This window comes from Podarcis raffonei, chromosome 7 (assembly GCF_027172205.1).
Source record: "Podarcis raffonei isolate rPodRaf1 chromosome 7, rPodRaf1.pri, whole genome shotgun sequence".
Lineage (NCBI taxonomy): Eukaryota > Metazoa > Chordata > Lepidosauria > Squamata > Lacertidae > Podarcis > Podarcis raffonei.
In genome coordinates, this window is record NC_070608.1 from 68,202,287 (window position 1) to 68,225,176 (window position 22,890).

The following is a 22,890-nucleotide window of genomic DNA, read 5'->3' on the forward strand; positions in this document are numbered from 1 at the left end:
TTTCCTGCCCAATTCCCAGATGTATGGCAGCCCTATCCTAAACTCAAGAGTAAGTCCCATTGAACTCAAGAGAGGTTACTTTTGAGTAGACATGAATAGGATTGCACTATCAATGGACTTAGTTGTATTAGTTGTAGAAGTGGTGTGCAAAGTAGTAATAAAAGTACGGTAATTACAATAACAATATTTTATCGCAATGGAAATTGCATTTGCAGTAATGGTTGCACATTGCTGAGGAATGAATGTGTTACCTTTCTCACTGTGATGACACCAACTTGGCGATTAGGCTCGGTGGCAATATCAAAGACATCCAGTCCATCCCCATCCACAAAGCTGTATTTCATTTCAGCATTAATGCCTTCATCCAAATCTTTAGCAAGGACACGGCCCACAGTAGAGCTAACTGGAGCAGACTCCAGAACACTCATCTGATAATGTTCTGGGGGGAAAAAAGTTAATTGTGAAATAAAATAAATAAGTTCACTAATATTTAAAAAGAGAACAATGCTGTCAAAATTAAGCCTTTGCAAGCTCCATGCTGATTTCAGTGGAAATCATATCAAATCATATCAAATCAAAAGGCCTGAAAAATGCCTAACTGGCTGAATTCTTTATGCCCTAAATACATTACAAGACTTGCAGAAATGAAATGAAGTAGCCACTGTGAATAAGTCTATGACAGCACCATCCTAACTATTTCTATTCAGTAGTGAATCCTATTTAATTCAATGGGGCTTACCTCCAAGTAAGCAGAGTTAGGATTGCAACCTTAAACTCTGAAGTTCCTTACGCTGGGCTGTGGAAGCACATGGTCAACTCCAGTGTAGAAAAATCCCAACAAATTTAAATCCCCCTTGCTGAGTTTCAATAGCTCTCTTGACATATCCGGGGCATATTTAAATTGTTCGTATCAAACCATCCGTTCTTCCTGTGGCAAAGCTGATCTAAGAGCAAAACTTATGCATAACCAACAAATCTACAGAGTAAAAGGTTCCCCTTTGCTCCTTTGAATACACAGTAGCTTCGATTAATTCCTTCCTCTTGCAGCAGTATTTATTAACTCAAGAGTTGCACTTCAGACTAGCGCAGCAGGAGGAAAAGGCAGTGTGTAATTCTTTGACTGAAAAGTAAAGTTGGTAGGGACATGAACAATGGAAGGCAACACCCGCCCCCCTCAAATGTAAGTGCTTAATTAATTGATGAGCAGTGTGATATTTTAAATTTTAAAATGAGAGGGAATTTAGAAAGTAGGCATGGAGCTTTCTAGGGTATCACAGGAGTGTTCATTTTGTTCACCATCACCAGTGAAACACGTCAAACATTTCACAAGATAAAAGATGGAAGTAGACTCCAGTCCTCAAGAGCTGATGACACAGTAAAAGCACAAATCTATGACAACAACTCAGAAGTAAGGCCCATGGAATTTAATGAGATTTACTCCCAGCTTTTAAGATGAAACATGATTCTTTGCTGTTGCTACAATGACTATCGTAGGTACCAAACCAGTCTGAAAGTTATCAATCCTGATGAGTAGGGATGGGGAATTCACAGCACTGCAGGTGCTGTTGGACTACAACTTCCATCTTCTCTGACCACTGGTCATATTACTTGGGGATGAAAGGAGTTGGGAGTCGAACAACAGTGCCACAAGTTCCCCAACTCTGATACGGAGGGAAGTTTAGGTAGGAAGTGAAAGTCATTCTGTTGACTCGTACAAGACTCGTTCTAAGATCACCTTCATGAGAAATCTGCTGGAACAGAATCTGAGAGTCCAAATCTGTTGTTGTTGTTTATTAATTATAGCAATATACTTGCAGGTTGAAAGGTTTTATGAGAATCAGTGAATCTTCATAGGAATGTAGCCAGTATCTAGGGACACAGTGAAATCTACCCAGTATTTAGGCTGTTGACTATTTCTTAAACCTCTGAACTGAAGTTGAGCCTCTGTAGCAGCTGTGAAAATTTGATGCCTCCTGAAATGGTTTAAAACTGCATGAGCAACTTAAGGTTATATTCTAATAACAGGTCTGCATCTTTTGGGCCACATTTTGTGCTGCTATGGTTTTCCCAGTAGTGATGTATGGAAGTGAGAGCTGGACCATAAAGAAGGCTGATCGCCGAAGAATTGATACTTTTGAATTATGGTCCTGGAGGAGACTCTTGAGAGTCCCATGGACTGCAAGAAGATCAAACCTCTCCATTCTGAAGGAAATCAGCCCTGAGTGCTCACTGGAAGGACAGATCCTGAAGCTGAGGCTCCAGTACTTTGGCCACCTCATGAGAAGAGAAGACTCCCTGGAAAAGACCCTGATGTTGGGAAAGATGGAGGGCACAAGGAGAAGGGGACGACAGAGGACAAGATGGTTGGATAGTGTCCTCAAAGCTACCAGCATGAGTTTGACCAAACTGCGGGAGGCAGTGGAAGACAGGAGTGCCTGGCGTGCTCTGGTCCATGGGGTCACGAAGAGTCGGACATGACTAAATGACTAAACAGCAGCAACAACAAAGCTAAAGAGCACAAAAACTATTTTATGTTATCAGAAATTTAGTTTGATAGCCTTCATTTAAACATGCAAAGAAATACACCCAAGTAAAGAGACGAAAAAGAAGAAGAGGAAAGACCATCACTCTTTTAGGAATCCTCAGCATCCCTTCTTTGCCTTTGAAGTCTTACTAAGGCTAGCAGCCACTAACGCTTCCCCGTATCCACTTAAAGCTTCATTCAGTACCAATACTGGAACTATCCATTCCTGATTTCTTCCCCACCGTTCGTCTTCCATTCTGCTCTCTTATACTTCCATCAACCCTTTCCTTCCCCTTCCCCTTCCCCTTGTCACACATGGGAAGCTGCCTACCCCTTTGCCTTCATGCCAACATTTCCTTTTGTTCCTCCTCCTGTTGTTCCATCATGGTCCCCTCAAGTCCATCCAGAACTCTGTTGCCAAAACCATTCAACTCTCTGATCACTCTGAAAAGCTCCACATGTTTATCCTTAATCTCCAATACCCTTCGCAGGGTTCTCACTCCCTTATTGCCCTGGTGTAGTAGCCCTATATTCCTCTGCCTGTATATATGCGTGCTCCTCTACCCCCACAAACACCACCATCCTCTGCTGTGTGAAGATCTCCTGTTCCCTCAAATGACTGACCTGTCTCCCTTGCTGTTTCCTTTGCCCAGAACTGCCTTTCCAGATCTGCACTGTTTCCAAAGCCTTCCTCAGAACCCACCTTTTCTGTGAGGTCTATGTGAGCTCTTTAGTTCTTATCCCCTATGGCAACTAATCCTAAGTACTGATAAGTGCAGAATCTTGCCCTGTTTGCCCCTGCCTCCATTTTCTTCGTGTCTCTCTTCCACTTCACGTCAGATGTTAGACTGCAAGCTTCTTGGGGTGGCAATCTGTCTTCTTGATTCTTCAAACCATCATTGTTGTTGTTGTTGTTGTTGTTGTTGTTGTTATTGATAACTAGTAAAGCACATATTTACTGCGCAAATATTTTGTCACATCTTTTTATTTGGGCAACATGCCAGAGATCTGCATATTGTGATGGACACTTATTGTGTGGAAATCTGGGTAGGGACAAAACAGTGCACCAGGAGAAGAATAACCTGGAATTAAGAAATGCCCATTGAGAAGCTCCGCCCCCCGCCCCCAAATGCTGAGACATCGTGGCTGAGACTTACTCTGTGGAAATCTGGGTGGGTTGTCATTGACATCAGACAGGGAAATATTGACTGTGGTCGTCCCAGCTAATCCTCCCAGCTGTCCGCCCATATCTTTGGCCTGGATAATCACTTCATAATATTCTTTTGCTTCTCTATCCATGTTCATTAGTGCTGTCCTAATTAAGCCTATGAAAACAGCAGGGGAAAATAAAGACACACACAAAAAGGCATTTAATTGAATAATGCACACAAAGTAACAAATTTACTAACCCGAGTATTCATTGGGAAATGCTTCCTTTTCAAGACGAAAAACAAAGTTTATTGGGAGCCACCCAGAAAGGCATGCCTCTTTGCAGAATCAGAATGGGCTATACTCTCAAGATACCAGGAACCAGCTGCAACGCTGGTCTGCAGCCATGTCGGTGGAGTAATTTGTCATTCACGGAAGGAATTGCCATGAACAGATCACTCGGGAGTTAGTGAAAGAAGGGCTAGAGCCTAGTTCTTCCTTTTGCTTCATACAGAGATTACAGTAGGAAACAAGTACATCTTGTCTTCTTATATATTCTAAATTTGAGTAATTTGAATTAGCGAAAAGACACATTTTAGGTTGAGAGATAAGGGCATGCCTGTTTATTTTTTCAGGGCTATTTTAATTCTGCAACAGAGAATACAAAATAAAATGTTAAAAACAACCTTTCCTCCTAACATTGACAGCTAGCTGCTACTTCTGCCTTTCTTTCTTTCTTTAGTTATTTCAAATTTCCTTCAGTATTTTTGTTTTAAAAGGGCACCCTGTTGGTAATGAAAATTAATCAGTTATTCATTTGAAAGGCAATTGATTAATCAGTTAGAATCCTTTGAATGGTGTGAAGTTCAAATAATTACTCTTCTGTGGTCATGCTATCATTAGGCGCATATCTGATTTTGTGCTCTTGGTTTTAGAATGCATATTTGCTGTTGCAAACAGGTTATAGCGGTGACTGAAGCTCTAATGTAATTAAACCAATTGTGCATGGCATGCAAAACAATGGTTCAGAACTTCATTATGCTTCTTCAAGAGATGCCTGTGCTTTTGAATGTGGAACATGATGTGTAATTAAGCTAATTGCAATTAGGGATATGCATGCAATGCATGACAGTGAATCGGAGCTACACTGCAAAAGTTGCACACGGAAACAGAGGCAGGATTCACTACCCCATAGTTAACATCCAGGGTTGTTGCAGTTAGTTTCCCTTCCTGAGAGTTTTACTGAAATAGAACATGAGGTGGCAGCTAGGTTTCTCTGATAAACCCTGCCAAAAACGTCCGAGTTCAGTTGCTACCTTTGCTGAATACTATTGCTCATGGTTGTAGAAGAATGGACCCCTAGGGCTAAACCTCTCTGGATTTTTAGGGTAATATTTTATTATCTTGCTTTTTGTCTTTTCCTCAAAGGACCCTGGTGGAATAGTCAATCTCTTTATTTTTATTCTCAACTTAGCATCTGACTTCTTTCTCTCTGGATTTCAGATTCCCTTCTTTAAGAAACAAAGACTATAACAACAAAACAAAAGCACTGTGTTTGGCTTTTAGTGGACACAACACTTGTGGTAGTGACAAAACAACTATTATCATACAAGGCACTGTAATCTTACAAGCTGGTAAATTTTTATAATCATATATAATGCAGTTCGTCTTGTCTACAGTAACTATCATATCTACAGTCTTTATAATTCCAGTCCTTTGATGCTTCAGCTTAACCTTTGCACTTCACTGCATTAAAAGCAGATGCATGTACTGGATTTCCATGCCCAGCCACAGAGTCCCCCATTCCAGCACGCCTAAGTGCTGAGTGATAAAATGAATGGACTCTGCTTAGTGATCTGGCCAGGCTAAGTAGATGGCCATGCCCCGCCCCCCTCCCAGGCCACTGCGGATTGGCTCATTTGAAGGATGGGTTTGGCAGGAACCCGTGAGCCTCTACGGCGGCCGAAGGGGTTGGGGAAACATTCTAATATGGCGTTGTGGATCTGGGCGAGAGAGGAGATGCCGTGTTGGGCCGCAACCGCTGCTCACTGGCAAGACAGAAAGCGGCCATCGCTTGCTGTTTGATTGTTAACACTTATTAAGTCTGTGAACAATCATTCATCCAAGGAATTTACAGGGTTTTGTTTATTAAGCTTCACATCAACACACAAGGTGGCTTAGCCTAAAAGACAGTGAATAATCACAGATCACCCTGGCAGCTGACCTGGATTTGAATATGGCTTCTCCCTCCCAATACTCAACATTGTGGCTATATGGGGCATCCTCACACACTCATAAGAGTGAAAAGTTGCTACGCAGCTTCATTCGCATCTGGCTGACATCAGGTTCACATTAAGTTTTCCAGGCCCTGTTCTCAGTTTAACCCATAGTATGGTGCTGAAACTGTAGTTTTTTGTTTGGCTGGGGATCTTCACCTAGAGATTGATGAGGTCAATTTTTTATCATGTTCTTTCTATTTTACTTTTCTACAGACTTTGATAACATTGACCCTGAGGGACCGCTAATACAGGTCACAAGATTGTTCTCTGAAGCCCATATACAACTGTTAACTTTGCTGATTTCCCCCAACATTCATTCAATTTTATCTATTTTGCGTATTTCTTCATTTTATTTATGTCATTTCCCACACTTAGGATCCAATGCAATGTCCACCGAAGTTAATAGTTCTTTTCCTTTCCATCGCACCAGCCTACAATTGCTGCTGGACTCGACACATCATTTCTCATTCATGTTTTTAACACTTCTTGGTGCTTTATTGAGAAACAATGGGTTGCATAGTCTTTGATGACTTGCATTTTGAAGATGAAGCCTAAGGTGAATACTGAATGAAAGTTAATGGAAAATGTCACATTCTTGGCTGATTTTTCTCTTGAATGAAATTACCTGTTCTGGAGTCCACAGAGAAATATGGCTGTCCTTGGAGAATGCTGTAGACTACCCTGGCACTGTTCCCATAGGTAGGATCATCAGCATCTGTTGCTGTCACTTGGATAACAGAGGTGCCTGACAAAAACAGTGTAGAACCTTGTTAGATTTGTAGCTGTGGAGAGAGGACACAGATCTAACTATGTTCAGTGAATTATAAATGTCCTGCTCTACAGAGTATTTATTTAGGAGCCTGTTCTCTTTCTAATGCTTGAGGAATTTACACACATAGCTCTTAGCACTAATGGGGGTTACAAGTACAAATCCCACCAGACATCATTGGATCAGTAAATAATCTATAGGATAACAGCACTTGTTGGTGAACTGTTAAGACCCACAGGGTGCTAAACTTATCACCTTCTTTCTATTCTATAAGTCCTTCAGCTTTAAAATAAAACTTTAAATCATACTCGGTACTCTGCTACTGAAAAAAAGGATTATATGATGCAGAAGAGAAGAACAATATCATAGGAAAAATGAGAAAGTCCCTTTAACAAACTGCGTTCCAGAAACATCAACGAAATATCTTATGAAATCTGAACAAAGAATCACGACTATTGTAGCAACCAAATTACATCTGGGCAATTAAATTGCATTTATCTAAGTAATGTCATTCCCAAAAGGTGAAAATGGATTGTATTTGCCAAAAAGCTTAATATTTGGGTGCAGAATTCTGAGAGTTGAAAATCTTAATTGGAGGTGCGGTTCTTTGTCTCATTGTTCTTGAAACCTGATGGCCCTGGTATAGGCTTCCTCAACCTCGGCCCTCCAGATGTTTTTGGTCTACAACTCCCACAATCCCTAGCTAGCAGGACCAGTGGTCAGGGATGATGGGAACTGTAGTCTCAAAACATCTGGAGGGCTGAGGTTAAGGAAGCCTGCGCTGGTAGTTTTTATGCATGAATACTAATATAACATCCATGCAATGCTACAAATACCATACGGCATGATCTGGCCAATATTAAGCAGTTTTGAGTCTCACTAGTTAATGGCAGGGTTGGGCATGTTTTAATATGTTTCTTTTCAATTCAACAGGCCTTAAAAATACTTAGCTGTGGCTGTGTGAAGTGGGAGTGCGTATCACTAGTGTATTTCTTGGCATACTTCCCCCCACATTTATCTTTGCAGTCCTGGGGATTAGATTGTTTAAAAAGATATTGTTATATATACAAAACAAGAAACTTGTCTGGTGTATAATAGAGCTATCACACATCCACCATTCCAAAGAACTTGTAGGTTTATGTGGAGGGAAAAAAGCAAATGAAAAGATGGAAAAGAGAAATGACACATTGTAATAGAATTCAAGAGCAAATGCATATATGCTTGGACAATGTTATTGGGAACAGAAGGATGGTGAGAAAAGTAAGAACCGTTAATGAGGATCTATTAAATATATTTCAGATCTGGCTCTTTATATGATAATGATATATTCAATGTGAACGATATTTGTGGCTAGGATTTGAATATTGTTTAATAAACTGCAAAGAGTCAGGAGGTTACATTTTGTGCTATACTTGCTCCTGCAAAAAGACCAATGGATTTCTTATCTCATAAACCTTTCCAAGTTTAAGGTGCTTTAAAACCACCTTTGCCTTTCTCTGATCTATGGGCAGTCAAAGTCCTTTTTAGCTCCAGGTGTAAAATTGGCCAGTGCTCATGACTGATCTAATTTACACAGGCTGATGATGGGCCCCTGGGGACCACAGCACAGCTTGGAAATCAATGAAGCACAAGGCTTGTTGCCACAGGTCTTCATGGCTCTGTGCTTATGGCTCTTTCTTTGCTCTTTGTAGTGGGCATATGAATGACAGGTAGCAAGCAGCACACCTTGGTGTAGCAGCAGAGGACTCCCCTAGCACCGCTTTTACAGCCACAGTCTACAGCAGGCCTGCACAACTTCTGAGCTACACAAGCATGGTGGCCCACTGATCTTCCTATTGCCATCTGTTGGGTACTGTAGGATAAATATCTGGCTGTAGTCCTGTTGCTATTAAGGAAGTGCAAAAGGGGCAACTGGATGAAACGAAATCAAAACCGGTAAACAGTAAACTAGGGAGGGAGGAATTGACCCTGGCACAAGATGCTGCGAGAACAAAGGGGCTCAAATGAAAATTTAATCCATGGGCCTTTCAGAGCAGCCTGCTCAGGAAGCCACCAATATGTGGCTGTTGGGTTGTGTTCACCTTGGTAGGGTACAAGCCTCAACTACAGAATCTGCTGGCAAACAGAGCAATTGTGCCAGAGCTTCTACCTCTGGAGTGGTTTTCCACTTCAGCAATAAACAGTACAAAGAAGCAAACTGCACAGCCAATGGGAGGGAAGTTTCACGAGAAGTTTAAGGGTCATACATTTCCTAGTTTCTTCCCTAGACAGCTAGGAAAAACAGAATATAGGCTGAGGGGAAAACTAGACAGATCAAAGAAGGTTCACTGCCACCTAGGAATCACTATTTTATAACTATCCTACGCTCCACATAGGCTGAAATTAAAATCTAAACTGTAAACCCAGTTCCCGCCCTTCCTTTTGCAATCTTTCAGCTAGGGAGCTGGAATAAAGGCCAAATATTTCTTTAGCATACTTACTGGCTTGTTTTCTATATATTGAAAGCATGTTCTCAAAAGTCCAACTTACCTACTGGTGACATTTCTGGTACCGAAGCAACATATGGTCCATCCAGGAACTTGGGTTCATTGTCATTGATATCTTGGATTTTGATGATAAATTCAGATTCCGGCTCCATTGGCCTGCCAGTCAGTCTATCCAAGGCTTGAGCCCTCAGAGTATACTGGGATCTCTCTTCCCGGTCCAGCCTCTGAATGGCATGGATATCTCCAGTTGCGTCATCAATGGTGAACACAATGCCTGCTCCTTCTCCCGACAGTATGTATTTGATGGATCCATCTCCTCTGTCCATATCAGAATGCAACTGCAAAGAGTAACCAAATGTAGTTGGAACTTAGCTCACAGTATATGTGAAGAGCTATTTAATGCATTTGGTTCAGGACATTTTGATTTTGTGGTAGAGAAAAGCAAACAACTTCTGGTTATCATCCCTGCCACCAACTATCACCATCATCATTAGTGCGCCATGTGTTTTAGTTGAACAAGCTGCTTCTTCCTGCCTTGGTTCTATGGGACAAAGTAAACAGGTTGCAGTCTTGGGGTTTAGTTGAGGCAAAACTCACTAGGAAGAGTAAGCAGGTTTGACGAAGGTCTGTCTTTCACTTCTATGGGGGGAAATGAAGCATTGCAGTTAGGAACAACTTTGTGGTTGGGGCAAAACATGCCCAATACCCTTGTCAGTGTTATGTGGGTCATAGAGCGAGCTGGAAGTAAATCACATCGATCAAAGTTAACTCTTTATTAGCAAAAACACAATCTTCACAGTCTTGGCTAAGTGTCAGGCTTAATGAACACAGCAGCCCATCCCTGGTAGGTTTTACCCCATGAATCAGTTGCTGAGACTGAAACTCCCCATCCCAGCACCACCATTTAAGTCCCCTCCTCTCCATAACTTTTCCTAAGCAATTGGAGACTGCAACTGCATGAAGCCCTCTTCTGGTTCTGGGAGACAGAGGGTGGGAGCTTTCATAACAGAAGGGGGAGACACCTGTGACTCTCCACCAGCCTGACTAATCTCTTCCACTTGGCCTCCTTCCTTCCTCACCTCCTGCTTCAGCTTCTTCCTCTGCCACAAATAAGAGGACAGTACTCTGCAAAGTAGGGCATATAGCCACTCTAAAAAGGACTGTGACTCTACATCCCACCCACCCCACTCCATTTCCCCATGCCACAAAACTTGAAAGGCCGTTAGCTAGTGAACTCTCATACTACACAACACATTTCTTTTTTAATGTCTAGGAAAGAAATAAGACCGTTAGTTGGCCTGCATTTTTCATACAAAAAGCAACTGCTTCTTTGCATATTTTATGATGGCCCCGCACCCCAAATTAATATTTCATTATTAACCTAAGATTAAATTAAAGCAGGAAAGGAGCCTTATGGCAGTGAATTGATTTCATAGAGATTCATGGTGATTGCAGGAGGAAAAAAGACACAGCTGAACTATTAGGAAATGAAAAAGTTGTAACACAGCTACTGTAAAAGAATAGGGCAAGGTAAGCAGCTTGGAACATCTGAATCATACACTCTAGCACAGCTGGTGCAGATGATAATGCACCCTAGAATATTAGAGGGAATTAGCGAATTAACACACTGCATGGCGGCTAATTAGTTCTGAGTAGGCATTGATAATTTGGGAAGCAACAGAACATAGACAAGCAAAATGCAGTATCAATTATCTTTTACAAAAGGCAAGAAGAATGATTCAATTAGTTACAAGTCTGCTAAACACCTTTGCCTTGTGAAATAATTGAAAAATATTGAGAGCAAAATCACCCGAGGCTTAATCAAATGGCTTATGGGACCGCAACTGGCAACAGTAAGAAAAAGCTTGGGAAGATTCCTTGCCTACCAAAACCTGCCTGCTTCTTTTGTTTAACCTCCTGTATGGGAATAGGAAGAAAATAGCCAGGAAACTAGTTGAGCAGGAAAGTCTCACACCCCAATACTTACGATGTGGACTCAGATGTAAATTCTACCAAGGTCTATGGGAGTTGTGTTTTTCAAAGATTGCAGCAGCTACAACAAAACACCAATAACCAGTGCTTCAATGCAACATTTTTCCTTCCTGGAAAAGATCTGGACAATGCGTAATGGAACTGTTAGAGTACTGAATTAGGATAAGAGAAACCCAGTTTCCAATCCCTGCTCAGCCATGTTGTTTTGCTGATTGACCGTGGGCCATTCACTGTCAGCCTAAGCTACTTCAGAAGGTGATTCTGAGAGTTAAATGAAGAGAGAGGAAAGCCAGGAAGTCCTTTTGAGGAAAATCACAATATAAAATGCAATTATTGTGGGTGGAGCATACCCCGGTGCCAGTGATTTGGGAAAACACACACTGTTGGCTACTCCTACATGGCCTTGTGTCTTCTGACATAGTGGCTCAGAAAAGGTGTCAAGCACATCTGTATCCCGCCCTTTCTCGAAAGAGCTTGGAACAAAGGAGTTATTCAATTGTTTTTAATATCGCAACAAAGTAGATTAACCCACACTCTGTGAACCACATGCTCCAGTGGCTCCCATGTCATTAAGGCAGCATCAGCAGGGGCCCTGACAGTGAAATCAGGTGACCATTCAAGCATGATGATCGCTTAAGAACAGACATGAAGGCAGCCTCCTGCCACTCAGTGAGCCAACTGTTGCCATGCTAGGAAATGTCAGGAAGCCAGAGATACGGTAATGCTTATCATGCTGTTTGGCTGGAGGCTGCAAATGTCCGGCTCTCTGTGTTCTTAGAACTGTTGCATTCAGTCAGGTTTTTAGTGACAGGTTCCAACATTATCTCATTGCCGGCTTCAGCACAGTTCCTTTCCACGATGCTTTGGTAGGCTTGAAGTCACCTAGGGGGGACTGATGACATAGCTGCTTCCTATGCCAGCATTGCCTCACCTCCTGGAAAGTGCAGTTTCCCTCTTAGTAGCACACAGCAGCAGAAGCTGTGAGATCTGAATATCAGTAAAACACATCACTTGGGAAGACAGGAGAACTAATGCTAGTGTACTGGAAGAAGCAAAGATCACCAGTGTCGAAGCAATGATTCTTCAGCATCAACTTTGTTGGACTGGTCATGTTGTTCAGATGCCTGATGATCGTCTTCCAAAGCAACTACTCTATTCTGAACTTAAAAATGGTAAGCGTAATGTTGGTGGTCAACAAAAGAGGTTCAAAGACTCTCTCAAGGCAAATCTAAAAAAATGTAGTATAAACACAGACAACTGGGAAACACTGGCCTGTGAGCGCTCCAATTGGAGAACATCCTTTACCAAATGTGTCATGGGTTTTGAAGATGCTCAAATAGGATGAAAGGGAGAAATGTGCTAAGAGGAAGGCATGCTTGGCAAACCCTCACCATGATCAACTCCTGCCCAGAAACCAATGTCCCCATTGTGGAAGGACGTGTGGATCCAGAATTGGCCTCCACCATCACTTACGGACTCACTTTTGAAAACTGTGTTTATGGAAGACAATCTTACTCAGCTACAAGTGATCGCCAAAGAAGAAAAGAAGACTTCTAGGCTGATGCTAGTCTGGACCAACCCTCAGGACTACATTACAGAGTCTCATGGATGCATGTGAGCCATCTGATGGAGTTCTACAAATGCACAAAATTTTTCCATAACTGAGGAAGTCATGCTCATGTACAATGGAAGTGCTTCACTGAAGAACAACCTAGAAGAGTAAAATGGCTGGTATAAAATGTGATTCAGACAGTCCCACCTCCTAGTCTCAGCAGAAAAGCAAACACAGATTTGTGTGGCCTGTCTAAGAGAAATGACTAATATGCAGCAGAAATTCCCCTTCCCAACCAGGATGTGGTTCCCTACAACAAGTAGAAACTTGTTGGGAATTTTAATTTTGCCTGGTTAGCTGCTATGCTGAGTGGCTGCCCTGTTGTTCATAAATACATATTATAGCACACCTGATGAGGTTCTACTGACCCTTGCTGCATCCAGGTCTTAGGGCAGGCCTGTTGCAAGGTACCTTCACACAGTGAGTACTATTTCCCAAACCCATGGGATATTTCAAGCTTGTTAGGCCCAATGCCAGTGCCCATTATTTTAGCTAGGATGCCCCTTAAAAACCTACTATGTATTGGAAAACGAACAAACGAACAACTCCACTATCTGAGTGGTATTATAGGATCCAGAATAGCTATAATCTATAAATTAACATGTGCAAATTGAATGTAAATTCATTAGGAAATTGGTCTCTAGTGTCCACCAGTCTAATCAATCTTGATGGTGGACTTTTGAGCTGATATTAAGGCCTGGGAAGGTTCATTTGGGTTGCTAGTTTGATTGTCTAGATGCTGGCACCAGTCCAATTTGTGAGTGCTTATGTGTGGAAGTATGCTGGAAGTAAAGGCAGAATGGATGCTCAGTCTTTTGCATCACATCTAATAATAAGCTACCATATGACAGCTTTCTATGTATTCTTAGAAGAGCACACTGCCCAGAATACATGAAATATAGAAAAGGACGTGAGAGGTAAATCCATACCAGTTGTACATTATGGAAACACAGCATACCAAAGAGATGTTGAAAAACACACACCAAGCAATGTGAAAGAAAAGAATTTTGTACAGTCTTATTTCTATAGTGCTAGAATAGAATAGTGCTAAAAGTGTTGGATAATTTTCCTGATTCAAAAAATAATAATGGACTGCACCTCGCCTCTTTTCTGATCAGCCTGTTCTGTGTAAGTGGGGCTTTAATGAATGCAAGAGGTGAATGCAAAGTTTTACCAAGCAGAAGGCCTGACCTTATGATTCAGTGAATCTTTGGGGAATGTTGTTCTTCCTAACCTGTCAACATCCTATTTTGGCCTACATAAAACCTGCTCCTGCTTTTATTGAATTCAGAAGATGTTGTGTAGGTCACAGTCTGAATCAGCAATACTGCAGCTGTGATTGAGGAAACATATTAGAAAACTCCATATATTTCTGTTTAGCTAAGGAATCTGTTCTAAGCTCATTGCCACTGCAATGAATGGATCAAGACGACTAAAATGTCGAAATAAGAAAGGAGAATCAGCATTTTGCTCTCAGGGTTGAAGCGTAATATGAGGTCTGTGTTCCAAACAAGAAAGTTTGGTTGAGTTCAGGCAGAATGAGAGTAGGTGCTTAAAAAAACACCACCACCTTTGGCTTGCACCTTTCCTTACCGGATATGCTGCATATGAAAATCGAAGGTGGATTAGGAAGTTGCCTTATACTGTGTCAGATCATTGATCTGTGTTAACTCAACTAGCAACAGCATTCCAAGGTTTCAGACAGAGATGAAATATTAAACTAAGAATCTTCTGCGTACAGTATCTGTGCTTTACCATCAAGCTACTTCTCTTTCTACCATGCTTCATGTTTGCTGTTGTATGAATTTAATCTGCAAATGGAACCACTGAGCATTGTGTTTGGCCATCAGTAAGTGCACAGCTTTGTTCATGGGGGAGGAAAGCAATGGATATATTCAGAACTATAAGTTCAGCCAAGCAGAACTGGCTCTAAAGTTCAAATCTTAATCATGAACATCTGGGCTACAGTATCAAGTAACAAAGAGGAGCAGGTGCAAGGCACAGATGGAGATCTGTATTCCATTCCTAGATTTAGATTTGCCATCCTCTTCCATAACAGAATCCATGATAACTTTGGACCTGACAGTGAGGGAAATGGCTGTCCCCAAACCACCCCCACCCCCATGTTTTTATGATGATGTCTTATGTTTATGTTAAGCACTCCTCTCTACCTTCTATGAAAATAGGGGGAGGGAAACATTGACTGCAATGATGTCACATCATGCATCTTTTGAACCAAGCATTACCAGCATGATGTGGGTTGGTGGCAGCAACCGTGAGTCAAAATGCCAAGTGGGAAGCAGTCTACACCTGAATACTAGATCCTAGGGCTAACAAAAGGGAAAGGCCACCATGTCTTGCTTAGGAGTGCTGTATCATTGCTGTTGGAGACAAAATAGTAGATTAGATGGGCTCAAGTCTCATTCATCAAGGCAATTATTATATTAAGGAATATTTTGATAAAATGAAACCAGGGCCGTCTTAAGCATATCCAGCGCCATGGTGCGAAGATCCCTCCGGCATCCCTTTCCAGAGTTGCCGACCTTTTTTTAGGGAGGACAGCACTGCTGGCAGGGAAGAGGCTGGATGTGGTGGCTCCTGGCTCAGCTGGTCGCTTCGTGCCATGGTGGCCATGGCAGACGGAGGCTCTGGGCATGGCGCTGCTTTGGCGCAGAATGGCAGAGGCGGGCGAGGGCGGTGAGCTGATGCCGGGAGGCACTGCGCCCAGCCTCCGCCTCTTCCCTGGTGCCCTCCAGAACTTGGCGCCCTGGTGCCCTGCGCCACTAGGCTCTATGGGTAAGATGCCCCTGTATGAAACTCAAGGGAGAAATGCGCAAACTTTGTCTTTCTCTCTGTCTTTCTCACCTTCAGTTGTAACTATCAAGTGTGCTCCTGCGCCCTTGGAAGTGCCATAAACATGACTATGGGGACGGGAGAATGTCATTATTATTAACAGAGATGAGACAGGACTGGTTTTTTCCAAGTGCCTAAATACACTACCCTACATCCTGGTCCACTAAAACTACTGCAAAACATATTACAAAGGGTGCTGGAAATTACAGCCAGGGAGAGCTGTGCTCACAGTTGTTTATCTCCTCATTGCAAATTCATCCCATTTTGAACCAGCAAACTAAACTGCAGTAAATTAGCCGGCGGCATAGACGCAGGCTGTGAATCTGTGGTGCTATATAGCCACACAAGATACATTAGAATACAAACTGCCCCGTGTGTAGGATACAGTGCCTTACAATTAGCGATGACTTTGCAGTTTGGAACTGGAGAGCTTGCAATGGTGAACTTGTGAATTAGTCCCTGTACTAATTAAGCTCAAACTTCAAGAAAGTTCAGGCTTGGCTCCTAATAAGCGCACGCTGTTGCCATAACTCTCTCACATCACAGCTATCTGTTCTCTTTGCCACAAATGTGGCAGGCATTACCTGAAGTGACCGGGAGAGCTTCATTACTTCCTGTCATCTGAAACTGAAATTGCAGCATCCTTGGGCCATGAACCCATGGTCCATTTTCCAGGGTGCTTCAGAATTTAGAAAGGGCACCAAGGCACCCTGGAACCTGCATGCCCCAGCAATTTTTCTTGGTACCATTTTCCCTCTTCTCCTTTGCCCAAACTGTTGTTTAAAATGATTGACTGTGGAAATCCACGTGACTTCATGAGTATTTATGACAGTATCATGTCAGATTTAACTTCATGGTATTATTGACAAAATTTTATGTGTTGTGGGTAAATTGAGGCCAAAGGTTGAGAGGCAAAGGAGGCAGCGGCAATGAAGGACACTGAACAGCAGCACTGAAACAATAAGAAAGTGTTTTATCAAAAAGTGGGTGTGCTTTTTGAGGATGATATATGATAAGCAGCTTTGTATCAACTGTATTTTAGAAGTATCAAAGCTTTTAGGGTTAAATTCTTTAGTGCTGAATGAAAATGCTGGCAAAATAAAAAATTGGATGAGCTTCTTTACCAGTATTAGCAAACGCTCTTTATTTGCATGCACAGGTATTGCTACAAAATGGCAAGAAAAGCTATGTTTGCAAAAAATAAATTCATGCATGCTTATCTACAAAATTGCTTGTTAGAGCAATTCTGATTCCATAGTAGAGTCCATCTGTAAATTTTTTAAAAGTCAGTATGACACACCACACACACACACCCTAGAAAATACTTGAACTTTACATATATAGTAGTTTAGAAGGTTTAGATGCTGCATCTTAATAACTAAAGCAAATAGACACTGCTGATCTGCCCCAGAACAGAATTTAAAATCAATGAGACCACTTGGGAAGTAATCTGAGGAGAGCATACGATGCATTAAGAAATATGGTCAGATTTGTCTTCTTGTACTGAGAAACTTTAAAAGCACTGTATGTTCATTTTAACCAAGCCAGCCATTGACACTACTGAATGCATCCAGATAAATTAAGAGTTTTGCAAGTTCAGAGAGGGCTCTTTCTCCTGCCACCTGAATTACTTTTAATTGGAGTCACTAAGGTTGGGACTTGGGATTGATGTGTAAGTATGAAGCCACTGTACTGGGTGAGGCCATCAGCTCATCTAATTCCCCCCCCCCCCAGCCATGCAACCTGAAATCCTTGTAAGTGGAGGAGCCAAGATTGAAACGGGGGTCTTATGTAATGTCATTGAGCTATGGCAACTCCAATATATTATGCATGCAAAGCATATCACTGAGGAACTCTGGGAGTTCTCATAGGGTGCATAGAGTTCTCTCTCTCATGTACAAAGACACACAGTTCTCTGGGTGGAGAACAAGAAAAGCATTCTGGTATATCCTCACATAACTTCACTAAATATAATTTTTCTTTGGGGGCGGCACCAGTAAAGGATGACTTCCAGTCTGAATGATTTTGCAGGCTCCAAAAAAACAATTCCACATAGGCAAATCCCTCTTGGCTTTCCCAGACCCAAGCCCATGCTTAAAGTAGCTCTTTGTATCTCATCCCTTGCATACTGATAGTATATAAATAGAGAAACTACCATTTTAGTTCATATTCTGATCCCAGGATGTGCAGATAATAAGAGTGCAATGTTTATTAGATTATTGTTCTGGCAAACGTCAAACAAGAATGGACAATGAACGATGTAGGTTCTAGGGGCATAGTTGTTATAAGAATAGAATGATGGGAAAAAGTAATTAAGCATGCCAGTGTTCTACGAGACAAGAATGGAAGCTGGTAGACTTTGATGTCAAGAAGGTACAAACTGAAGCTGTCTGGCAAAAAAAACCTCCAAATGCATACCCTGGCTTTCCTTTGACCAAAACGTCTTCTAAGTAATATAGGAAACACAGCTAAGTGTGTTTTCTCCAGGTCTCAAACAAAGTTAAGGTGGAAAATTATTCTCAACTTTGCATGTAGCCAAGAAAAGCAATATTGTTAAGTAATATAACTGACTTTACTTTACTGTCATAAGAACGCAGACATTCATGAAAGACAAAGGCAGACGAGTGATTCAGGCTATCACATATTGCGTTTATTTTTCGCTGCCTGCTAGCCATTTGAGAATTCCCCCCACTGCCTGTTTTTATATAATGTGCCACTGAAATTACATTTTGAGTGTGTTTATACTGCTGTTCTAAGTTGGAACTTAATCCATGACATCCAGACTCAAGCCAACTTGAATCAAAAGAGCCATCACAGATGGAAAACAAGAACAAAAAGTTGAAAGCTTGAGTTATAGGCATGAAGAAGTCATTCTAAGGAGACACACATTCATGCTGTACCTGTTAAAAAAGTCACTTAAGTAATGCGGACTCCAGAGAGAAAAGCCCTGATAACACCAAGGAAAACTGAACAAAAACAGTGTACAATTGAAAAAGAAATGAACAGAAAGGTTTTTACTTTCTTACATTAGGCCTTGTACATTCAACCAAAAATACAGGGGCAAAGTTCCCTCAGAAATACACAGCAAATCAGGATATTTACCTTGGTGAATATCATGTGGTCCTGCTAAGCCACACCTGCAATAGTCCCCCTCTTGGCTAGTTGACTTCAACATTAACCAAATTAACCCTTCAACCACAGAATGAGCCTCTCTTCTGCATCTCCAACAGTACCTACCTACTGAATCCATGGGCGGGGGGCTATTCAGCAAGTGCAATGTCAGGGGGTGGGGCTCTTTGTGGGGGGGCACTCTCTTCTCCTGTTCTGCTCCATGTGGAAGCTATTCCTGTCTGCATGCTCTGTAACATCTAGGACAGGCACATTCAGCTTCCAAGAGACTGCGGTCTACTCCGGCTGTAAATAAACTGGCAGTGATCTACCCATTGGATTGACCAGAGTTGTTGAATTTTTGGGGGAGGAGGCTTCACCAATGATGTTGAGCTTTTTTTTTGGGGGGGGGAAGGAGGATCCCGCAATCGACCATGATCGACCACAGACACATCACGATTGACTGGTTGGACATAATAATATAATTATTTATTATTTATAGCCTGCCCATCTGGCTGTGTTTCTCCAGCCACTCTGGGCGGCTTCCAACCGAATATTAAAAACACAATTCAGCATTAACTGTATAATTACAGTAAAAACACAATACAGCATAACATCCCTGATCTAGGACAACTTGCCCAAATTGGGATGTCAATACATTATGAGTTTCCCCACTTTTGCTGTACATGGTTGCCTGCCCCTGCTAAAAGACAGGGAAATGCAAACTGCAGTGACATGAGGACAGTGATGAGCTATCCCAAAATATGTTGTCTTCTGTTGCAACTGCACATTTAATATAACATGCCCACTTGTGCTGTTGCAACTTCTTTTTCCCTCCCTGCCTCCCTCCCTCCCTCTCCTAAACCAATCCCTTCTGTATCAATATAACCTGCCTATGTTCTGAACCCGGAGCTCTTCCTATAAAGACAGCCAGAGAGTTTGTAAGGGTGACATCAATTACACCAGATAATTGTTAGTGCTGATCTTTTGGAAAAAGGCAAATCATCGATAGCCTTTCAAAACAGACATTATTCACAGCTCAAGGTGACACCCGTCGGAAGCTCTTAGGAACTGAAATAAATTAGGTGTCCACCGATACACCGCCTGAAGGAGAACAGCCTGGAAAACCTGTGTGGTGCCAGATCTCCTCTTCTTCCAAATTCCACCTCAAAAACCACCTCTTGGGTGGAGACTTTGGCTTAGCCTCTTAGTCCTACCCCAGAGCCAAAGCTAAGTGCATTTGTGCATACCCATCTTTTTACCCTCGTCAGTTCCAGCAATCAAAATTTAGATTGGAAGATCCTCAGGAGAAGTGTGTGTGTGTGTGTGTGTGTGTGTGTGTGTGTGTGTGTGTGTCCTATTATATATTTGCCTAAGGCAGCAGTTTGGCACTGCAGACTACAGCGGCACCATCACAGCAGCAATGGAGGGCTGCAGTGGCAGGCGGCCCAGGCGAGCCATAGGGTAGCTCCTCAGCAAACATCCTGCTCTGCCACCCACTGCCATCACCACTGCCCACCTCACCAACGACAGTGTTTCAGCCTCAGCAGAAGGGGGAATGTGGAGGGAGAGCTGCCTTGGCCTGTTGCAACTGTCTCACCTGGGCTGCCGGCTGCCACCCATCTCCACCTGATATGTAGGTCTAAAGGAAGTGGTGTGGGTGGGTTTGTTTGGTTTTTGGCAAAATCTAATGGGAGCAGGTGGGAGACTTGGCAAGATCTACATGGATTTGGAGGCTGAGGAGGCACTTGAAATGTTGGGGAAAGATTGGGGTGGTAGGTAGAGTTCACACTCCTTTGTACCCCTGACATCGAAGGTGGAAAGGAAAAGCAGGGGGAGGGTCACCAAAGATTGTAAGGGTCAGGGCAGGCTATGCAACCCTTCCCGTTTTCAATCTCCAATGGGAGTTGGGCACGGCAATGTGACAATGATGTGATGTGATTGACATGTGGTTTGTTCTGCCCACCTGTCAAAGTTGGCCCATTGGGTACGAAACAAAAATGTTCCCCATCCCTGGTCCAACGAGATAGTGGTGTGGGATTTGATGAGAGTTGGGTGGTCTGCTAGCAGGTAAGGCTGTAGGTAAGGCTGCTGAGTATCCTGCCTCCGTGACTTCCCACACTGTGGAATGGAAACATACACCATCATGTGATAGACAACAATCTCATGACTGAAAACACGGAGCAGGAATCTTAACAGGCATAGCCCTGTGTGTGTGTGTGTGTGTGTGTGTGTGTGTGTGTGTATCTATATACGTATATATCTGAAAGGAAGCAGGGATAATACCTGAAGGAGCATTATCACACTCAACATTTAGCCTGGACACTGAGATCTAACTCTGAGGGCCTTCTGGTGGTTCCCTCACTGCGAGAAGTGAAGGTACAGGGAACCAGGCACAGAGCTTCCTCAGTAGTGGCACCCACCCTGTGGAACACCATCCCATCAGATGTCAAGGAGATGATACCTTTAGGAGACATTTGAAGGTAGCCCTGTATAGGGCAGCCTTTTAACGTGCAATGTTTCATTATGTTTTTATATATGTTGGAAGCCACCCAGAGTGGCCGGGGGAACCCAGTCAGATGCGCGGGGTGCAACTACTGCTAATAATAGTGATGGTGATATAATAATAATAATAATAATAATAATAATAATAATAATAATAATAAATACTACATACACATTTTTGTTTAATATAGTGACACCTTGATCCCCCCCCATGCCACTTACCTTTCCCACATACAAAGGATCCGTTCCAGTGTATTCTTCCAAAACGAAGAATTGGTTCCACACCCAGCTCCTCTTCATTCGCAGATGCAGAAGCAAGTTGTCCGAGAGGCTGCCTTCTTGGCCTTTGCTGGGTGGCCTGCTGCTCCCAGATAACACAGCCGTAACGAGGTTCATCATTAAGCAACAACTTAAAGATATACTGAGTCCGAGCCACTTCCTTGCTCTGTCCATTTTACACGAAGTTCGCGTTGCCATACCAGGGTTGTTTCCAAAAGTTGGAGCCGGGTCCTTTAAAGCATCCAACAGAAAGGCCCCTGAAACTCCCAAGCGCAGTCTTTCAGTGCTATGAAGCCAGCCACGTTAAGGACAGTAGTTTCCTGTGAAGTAAGAAAACAAATAATAATAATCATCATCATCATCATCATTTATTATTTATACCCCGCCCATCTGGCTGGGCCTCCCCAGCCACTCTGGGCGGCTTCCATAGAAACAAAAAATACAGTAAAATATCACACGTTAAAAACTTCCCTGAACAGGGCTGCCTTAAGATGTCTTCTGAATGTCAGGTAGTTGTTTATCTCTTTGACATCTGGTGGGAGGGCGTTCCACAGGGCGGGCGCCACTACCGAGAAAGCCCTCTGCCTGGTTCCCTGTAGCTTTGCTTCTCGCAATGAGGGAACCGCCAGAAGGCCCTCGGCGCTGGACCTCAGCGTCCGGGCAGAATGATGGGGGTGGAGACGCTCCTTCAGGTATACTGGACCGAGGCCGTTTAGGGCTTTAAAGGTCAGCACCAACACTTTGAATTGTGCTCGGAAACGTACTGGGAGCCAATGTAGGTCTTTCAAGACCGGTGTTATATGGTCTCGGCGGCCGCCCCCAGTCACCAGTCTAGCTGCCGCATTCTGGATTAGTTGTAGTTTCTGAGTCACATTCAAAGGTAGCCCCACGTAGAGTGCATTGCAGTAGTCCAAGCGGGAGATAACCAGAGCATGCACCACTCTGGCGAGACAGTCCGCAGGCAGATAGGGTCTCAGCCTACATACCAGATGGAGCTGGTAAACAGCTGCCCTGGACACAGATTTGACCTGTGCCTCCATGGACAGCTGTGGACACCAATCCTACTGTTCAAGTTTCTATCAAGGAATTTTGAGAGCATAGTTTCTTTCTTTTTTTAAAGAAAAAAGGGTGGGGGTGGAGAAAGAAATATGTTTCATGCAGTATTTAATCCCTCTCATAAAACTGTGATAACAAGTTAATCCTCTTCTAAAAAAAGAAGGCTCTTTGCTTATAGCATGCATACTACACTCCCAAATGAAGGTAATGTTTGATTAGCTAGAAAGGAAGACTCTGGCGGTATGCTAAGGTAGGTGCCAGATCTCACTATATAATTG

The 22,890-nt window shown here is 42.7% G+C and overlaps 1 protein-coding gene across 1 annotated transcript in view; it reads right to left on the reverse strand.

The window, feature by feature from the left end:
* Window positions 1–21,759, reverse strand: part of CDH20 (cadherin 20) — a 47,083-nt gene extending 25,324 nt beyond the window's left edge. Inside the window, exons 1-5 of the mRNA XM_053397078.1 lie at window positions 21,500–21,759; window positions 9,251–9,545; window positions 6,578–6,697; window positions 3,682–3,849; window positions 252–439 (exon numbers count right to left, since the gene is read on the reverse strand). Of these exons, the coding sequence (XP_053253053.1) occupies window positions 252–439; window positions 3,682–3,849; window positions 6,578–6,697; window positions 9,251–9,545; window positions 21,500–21,754 (1,026 nt within the window). The 5' untranslated portion in view covers window positions 21,755–21,759. The remainder of the gene's footprint in view (window positions 1–251; window positions 440–3,681; window positions 3,850–6,577; window positions 6,698–9,250; window positions 9,546–21,499) is intronic.
* Window positions 21,760–22,890: the final 1,131 nt, after the last annotated feature.